Below are 7,065 nucleotides of genomic sequence, written 5' to 3'. Positions count from 1 at the left end.
AAGAGACAACAGGCGAACGGGAGACGTCACGCCAAAAAAAAAAAAGTGGGGGGTGGGAGGGAGGAGGAGGTTTTTGTGCAGGAGAGGCGCACGAGCTGTGTGTGGATACAGCCGAGTTAGAACTTCCTTCTCCCCTCTCCCCTCCCCTCCGTTCTTCTGGCCTGCCTCCCGCCTCCCCCCCACCCCCACCCCCATCGCGCGCTCTCTCTCTCTCTCCCTCCCTTCCTCCCTCTCCCTCTCTCTCTCTCTCTTTCTCTCTCTCTCTCTCTCTCCCCCTCTCTCTCTCTCTCTCCCTCTCCCTCTCCCCCCCCCTCACACACACACACACACACACTTGTATTTTGTGCTGTCGTAAAACCCACGTGTCCAGCGGGGAGGTTGCCAGATCGTGGAGCGGAGGAGCCGGGACGCGGCAGCGGCCGAGCGCAGCAGCCCGCCGCGGCTCCGGCGCCCGCGTCCGCCCGCACTCCCGCGTTCAGCGTAACTGTTCTCACGCCCTCCGCAGGCCTCTACACCCCTGGCTTGCGGCCCCGGAGGGTCCCGGGCGGGCGGATCTCTAGGGCTCTGCTCCCGCGCTGCCCAGGGGCATGTAGCGTAGCCGGGGCGCACACTCTCCCGCACGCTCACCAAGACACACGCACGCACGCACCCGCCGGCGGCTCCGAGTTTTCAGGTAAGCGTGGCTTGTCTAGGGCTGAGGGTCTTGGACCCGGGGAATAGGAGGCTGGAGGTCCTGCGCTGGGGGCGGGGGGCGAGACTGTCCCGCCTCCTGGCGCCGGAGGCCAGCGCGGCTCAGGCGCTGCGCCACTCCAATTCGGGTCGGCTCCGGGCGGGGGCAGAGGGTGGGGGCTGCGTGCTGCCGCCGAGTTCTGCTGGGAAGCGCCCTCTCTCCGGGCTTCAACAGTGCCGGGTGGGCGCTGGGCGCCTCGGGCTGGGAGGCAAGGCAGAGTGCACACAGCTCCCCCCGCGCGGCGCTGCGGCTTCAGAGTAAACTTTGCGCCCCAGCCGAATTGGGAGGAGGGAGCCTCCGAACTGGGTTGCCGCCGGCGGAGCCAAGGACTCAAAACTCTCGCTCCAGTGTCTTGGCGGCGGTCTTCCCCGCCCCTCTCGCACCAGGCCCTGAGTCCGGCTCACGCGCACCCTCCTCTTTGCCCTCTGCCCCCAGCTTGAAGCGTCGGACATGCTGAAGCCCGGAGACCCCGGCGGCTCGGCATTCCTCAAAGTGGACCCAGCTTATCTGCAGCACTGGCAGCAACTCTTCCCGCACAGCGGCGGCGGCCCGCTCAAGGGCGGCGGTGCCGCGGGTCCCCTGGGCGCACCGCAGCCTCTCCAGCCGCCGCCCCCCCCGGAGCGCACTGAGCCCCAGCCGGACAGCCTGCGCCCGCGGCCCGCCTCGCTCTCCTCCGCCTCCTCCACTCCGGCTTCCTCCTCCACCTCGGCCTCCTCTGCCTCTTCCTGCGCCGCGGCGGCGGCCGCCGCCGCCGCCGCCGCGCTGGCCGGTCTCTCGGCCCTGCCCGTGGCGCAGCTGCCAGTGTTCGCGCCTCTGGCTGCCGCCGCCGTCGCCGCGGAGCCGCTGCCCTCCAAGGACCTGTGCCTCGGCGCCGTCTCGGGCCCGGGGCCCTCCAAGTGCGGAGGCGGAGGCGGCGGCTGTGGCGGCGGCGGCGGCGTCGGGGATGTCCGGGGCGCCCCGCGCTTCCGCTGCAGCGCAGAGGAGCTGGACTATTACCTGTACGGCCAGCAGCGCATGGAGATCATCCCGCTCAACCAGCACACCAGCGACCCCAACAACCGTACGTAGCAGCAGCCCGCGCGCTCTCTTTCGGGGCGCTGGCTCCGTCGAGCGCGGGCGCCGGTCCGGGAGGCAGGTCGAATGAGGGGGACACCGGCTTGTGGGCTTTCCAGGCCGCGGGCCCGCACCTCTCAGACCACTGTAACCAAAGTTTTATGGGTTAGAGAAGGAAGGAGAACGGTTGGGACGGCCGGGTGACACCTCTGGGTTACCTTTCCCCCCTCCTCCCATTCCCTGCTTCCCAGCTCCGAATCTTTAAGACCCGAGTTGCTCGCGGACCGGAGAGTACAGATCACAGCCCTCCCGCGGCGTACTGCGCCTCGCGCGGGGCGGGTACTAGCGGCGCGCGATGGGAGTGTCCGGGGACCGGCCTGGCCTGGCCTTAGAGGGGACAGGGCAGGGACTGTCAGCGGTCCTGGGGAGCGTGGATTCCAGAGCTAATTTCTCCTTCTCGCTATCTTACCTCTGGGGTTAACTTCGTCAGCTCATTTTCGGACCGCGGGGTTGTCGGGGGACCGGCCGGGAGCTGCTTGCTGGCCCGGCCTCGCTGAAGTAGGAGTTTTGGATGACACTGGGTTAGTCTCTCCCTGCAGGCAGGCATTATTCTTAGGTTTACTATTTATTTTAGAGAAGAAGGAAGAGAAAAAGAATGCCAGTTGCTTAGTGAGAAAACATTTCCGACTTCAGGGCAGGGTTGTTCCCTGCGGATCCCGCATTCTCCGTGCACCCTGGACCCTGCAAACGTTTACAGTCCGTAGCCACGCTTGTCGGCTTAACGTATTTTTTTAAATGAGGGTAACAGTAATTTAGTATAAGAAGCTTGCTCTTCTTTTCCCGAAATAAATGACAAAATGCCTAAATTAACATCAATTTTCTTCTAGCTTCCGTTCCTGTATTCACAATTTCAAACTCTTGATCCCAAGTGTAGTTCCATTTTCAGGTTTTGAACCAAAACTCTAAATGAAGATCAAGGATGAGTCATTTATTTTTCATATCCAATTCTTTTTGGTAATTTCAGAAGTTATGCTATGTTTACACTTAATGTGTTGAGATAAATGCTAAGTATACTTCCAGAGACCCCAGGAGAGAACATTAAAGCAGGTCAAGAGTTAGGTTGAAAGCAATACGGGATTTGAAACAGCGCTCAGCTTCTTTCTTCGTCTCATTCCTTCATCTAGCTTCTGTATGAGGAAAGTTAATTGTAAATGTATATGATCATTCTATTTTGAACAAGTTCCTTCTTGCAGAATGTCTACTAATCCGTGAGCTTCTTAATTCGTTGTAAAAGCAAAATAACTACAGGTTGTAGTTATTTAAAGGACTCCCAAATGTATTACTTTGATTAAAAACACTGAGCATGACCCTAGTGATTGAGGTGTATTAATCTTTTCATAATGGTTGGAGATAATCGTTCTAATGGAGATAATTATTATTAATAAAAAGAGTAGTTGTATTTACTTTTTTCCTTTCTAGAGTCTGAGGGTAAAGTATTTGGTTTAAAATGAGGGTTTCAACTCAGATTTGCCCTGCAGTTAAGAAAATTCCTATATTTCAGAGTTCCAGAAAATTTTATAAAACTATGTTGTCTTAATGGATTTCAAAAAATACATATCTCCTACTGAATTTCTTGATTGTGTTTTTTTCAAAGCAGTTCTTTAAAAATGTAAAATACAAAGATAAGAAATGCTTTCATAAAAGGTATTTCTTACCTCTAAGTGAAATGTAGTCACTGTGGACTGAGAGTGCTTCATCAAACTTGCAGTCTTTCTTCTGAATTAAATTAGTGCTGGAAAAGACACTAGCAGTGCACCCCAAAGCCCCGGCTGTGCGCTGAGCTCCATGTGCTGTTTACAGTGCAATCTTGAGGTTCAATACATTTTCACCAGAGAAAAACCTAGACTAATCAGAGAAAGAATTGGGACAGATTCCTAATTAATATGTGCCTATTGAACCAGTTTATTGTCTAGCTACCCTTTTTCATGGCTGGAGGAAATGAATTATGATTTATTCAAATTATTCCTATTGTGTTAATCTTCTGCTATCTCCTTTTGAGTCGACTGGACTGCTTCAGTGTGCAAAGTGCAGAGGCAAGGACAGGAGAGAAAGGAAGTCAGATTGTCTCATTAGAGTTACGCTTCACATTGCTGTCTAATTAAAGGGTAACTGAGAAAGAAAATAGAAAGCTGAGGTAGCTCTCCATGTAATGCTGGGAGACTAGGTCTGCCATGCTTCCAGGAACTTCTCTGGGCAAGAGTAGGCATTCATTTGAAACCATGAGATGTGTTTTACAAAGATGAAGTGAGAAGCGATTGAGTTTAATCTAACTAGGGGATCAGAACAACTCAGAAATGCAAGCAGTGCGAAACTGTTTTTTCCCTTGGCAGGGAAAGTTGATATATCACTTGAAAGATGGTGAATAACAGCTTCTCCCTATTCCCAGGTTGTATGTGGGTCGGGGGTGGGGTGAGAGGCGGGCAGAAGGGAAGCACCTATTAATTTATCAGGCACAGATCATCCTAGTTTTCCTTTTAGTCTATTGCCCTTTCCCTCTGAAAGAATTCTGTGAAGTGACCACTCAGCATTGCTTCGTTTTATTACTTTGTATTTAAAAACATATTGAGTTGTATTCTCTTTTTCTTACAAGGCAAAGAAAGGGGCCTCCGTACTTCTCCTTTTAGAAGAGTAACTTTTTGCCTGGGATCAGCAACCCAGTAACACCTGTGACTCAGTATCACCTTCACCTTGAAACTTTATTGCCACCTATGGCAAATGCCATAGTGAAGGGTGTTGTAGCTCTCTGTCACACATAAAAAGATTTAAAACCAGCAGAAACTATACAAGCTGGCCCGGGTGAGCTCTTCCAGTATATATCTAACTAACTCCGTGAATGAAGTTATTCTATGATTGAAGTACACTTTCCACTGAGGCTCTCAATGCTTGCTTAGTTGCCTCTTTTTTCATCTCTATAGTCAGGTGGAGCTTGTGTAATGCAAATGGGGGATGGGGACCTTACTTCCTCCTGTATTACTGCCCTCATTTGCTGCCGGTTTGCCTGAAGCCATTGATTCCGTCAGGCTCCGTTGCGGTGGCCTCTTCTCGGGTTCCGGGAGCTGGTGCGTTGTTTGAGACCCTGTCAGTACGCTTGGAAGGTATTGAGCAGCGGCCAAGGGGAGCGCCGGACGTTTGTGTTTGTTCGGAGACAGCCGGCCGAGCCAGTTAGCTTTTCATCCCCCACCCCGTTTTTTTTTTTTTTTTTTTTTTTTTTTTTTTGGTTAAGACATTCCTCCCTCGTATCTGGGAGAGAGCAGGGGACTAATCCCGCCTGGGGTCTCTCTGCGGAGAATTGAGTCGGGGCAGTCCGCAACCTCCCCAGCTGGAGGTCTCTATCTCCTCCGTATTTCGGGGAGCCCTGCTGCGCAGGGAACAGCACCGGCGTGTGCGCAGGTGTTGGAGTTGGGCCCGAGGCCCCCCTGTTGGTAGTGCCATCCTTTCCAAGGGTTTGAGGAGAGATATTGGGGAGAGAAGGAAATCTGGGGTTTGTTTGGTTGAGAGGTCAGGGAAAGAGAGAAAAGGAGGGCGAGTGTTTACTGACCCTCCCTAATCTCTTCCCACCCAGTTGGAAAACGCAGGTCCTGTTTGGGAAGCTCCCGAGCCCAGTAACCCACCAGTGGGATTCTCCTGACGCCAAGGCACACTCGCTGCGCTACTCCCCGCTGTCAATGGCCAGCAAGCGACTTAGCTTTCAGACGTGGTCTCCGGTGGGAGGGAGGCTCGGCGTCACTGTGTGGGCTCTTGTGTTCTCTTTTTCTTTTTCTTTGCTCTCTTTTTGTGCGCACGCCCAGCCCCATCCCGTAACACACATAATTTAGCTATTTTACATCATTCGTTATCTAGCGCCCTGAAACTGAACATAGAGCCATATATTAGATTGAGGTTAGAAGAGGTGGTGACTGTTTATTTAAGGTGATAAAACGGTTCATCAGCAGTAATCTCCATCGATATGTGCCACCAGAAGATGAAGGATGAGGGGACAAGCCACAATTAATTGCCCTATAGTTTTGTAGGAGAGAGTGGAGCCAGCCCAGACCCGCTTCGATCTCCTCTCGCGCCTCCTATTCATCATCTCCGCAATGTATATGGCGGCCTCGCAGGGGCAGGGGCCGGCGAGGTTTATCTCGGCGCAATATTCTCTCACCCTCACACACTGGCGCTGCCATTTAATTTATTAATACAGTCATCAGGAGACAAATAAAACCCACATTTCCTCCCTCCCTCTTTCTCTCCCCCTTTTGTCTCTCCCTCTTGGTCCCAGGGCCAAGCCGGCAGCCAGGCCGAGCAGGGAAAGCCCAGCGCGTAGGGAAGCCTTAAACTCTTCTAGAGAGAGGCTCCCAGAAGGTTCCTGGGAGCTGGGCCGCCCCGCGGGGGCAAGAACACAATCGGTCCCCCTAGCGGGCCTGCCTCGCCTCTAGACCTGCTCCTAGACCCGCTCCTGGGAGCCTAGAAGACCCCTTCCCGCTGGCAGGAAATGGGCAAGGCCTTCAACATACAGCTGAAGTGCTGGGGGGCCTGGCGCCCACCCCGTGCACGGTCCACCGCCATCCCAGCCAGCCAGTGGCTTGGCGCGGGGAGGGCTAAGCAGGGAGTGCGGGCTGGAGGGGGACGTGGAACTCTGGTGCGAGAGACTCCCAGTCACAGCGCTCCGCCTGCCCTCGGCCCCGTCGGCCAGCGCCCTCGGCGACCCCAAGGCCCAGTGCCCCCGCCACGAAGCACGCGGAGCTGCCAGCAGGCGGCACTCCCGGGGCCGCGTCGCCGTCAGCGGGCGGCGATCGATGGGCGCCGGCCCCCACCCGGCTCGGCCTGTGGGACAGAGGGCCGCGACCTCGGCGGCGGTCGCAGAGAATTTATAGCCGGGCGGTTACCGCCGCCCAGGCGGGGAGACAGGCTTTTCAGCTGCTCCTCGGTTGCCTTCCCGGAGGATACGTGAGGGCAGGCGAAAGCGGCGGAGAGGCTTTGGGGAGCGAAGGCCCAGCGCGGCAGGCGCGTCCCGAGGGTCCCCGCTCCGCCTGCGCCCACGCGCTCCTGCCCACCTCTCCAGAAGGCGAAAGAGCCCTGAGACGTTTTATATTTCACCTTTCCTGGAACGAGAAATGAGATACCAGAGAACTCTGGCTTGCTTTGCCCCCTTTACCTTAAAATAGATCCATTTTCAATTACACAAGTCGCACGTGCCCTTGTAAAAACATTCGAACAATACAGAAGGATAAGGAGGGAAGAGT

At 54.9% G+C, this 7,065-nt stretch overlaps 1 protein-coding gene across 1 annotated transcript in view; it reads left to right on the top strand.

Moving 5' to 3' along the window:
- Positions 1-1,180: 1,180 nt before the first annotated feature.
- PRDM6 (PR/SET domain 6) overlaps positions 1,181-7,065 on the top strand; it is a 98,955-nt gene continuing 93,070 nt past the window's right edge. The window contains exon 1 of the mRNA XM_060006966.1: positions 1,181-1,790. Within this exon, the coding sequence (XP_059862949.1) occupies positions 1,181-1,790 (610 nt within the window). The remainder of the gene's footprint in view (positions 1,791-7,065) is intronic.

This window comes from Delphinus delphis, chromosome 3 (genome assembly GCF_949987515.2).
Source record: "Delphinus delphis chromosome 3, mDelDel1.2, whole genome shotgun sequence".
Lineage (NCBI taxonomy): Eukaryota > Metazoa > Chordata > Mammalia > Artiodactyla > Delphinidae > Delphinus > Delphinus delphis.
The sequence above is the reverse complement of the archived record's forward strand: the minus strand, read 5'-3'. Positions and strand labels throughout refer to the sequence as shown.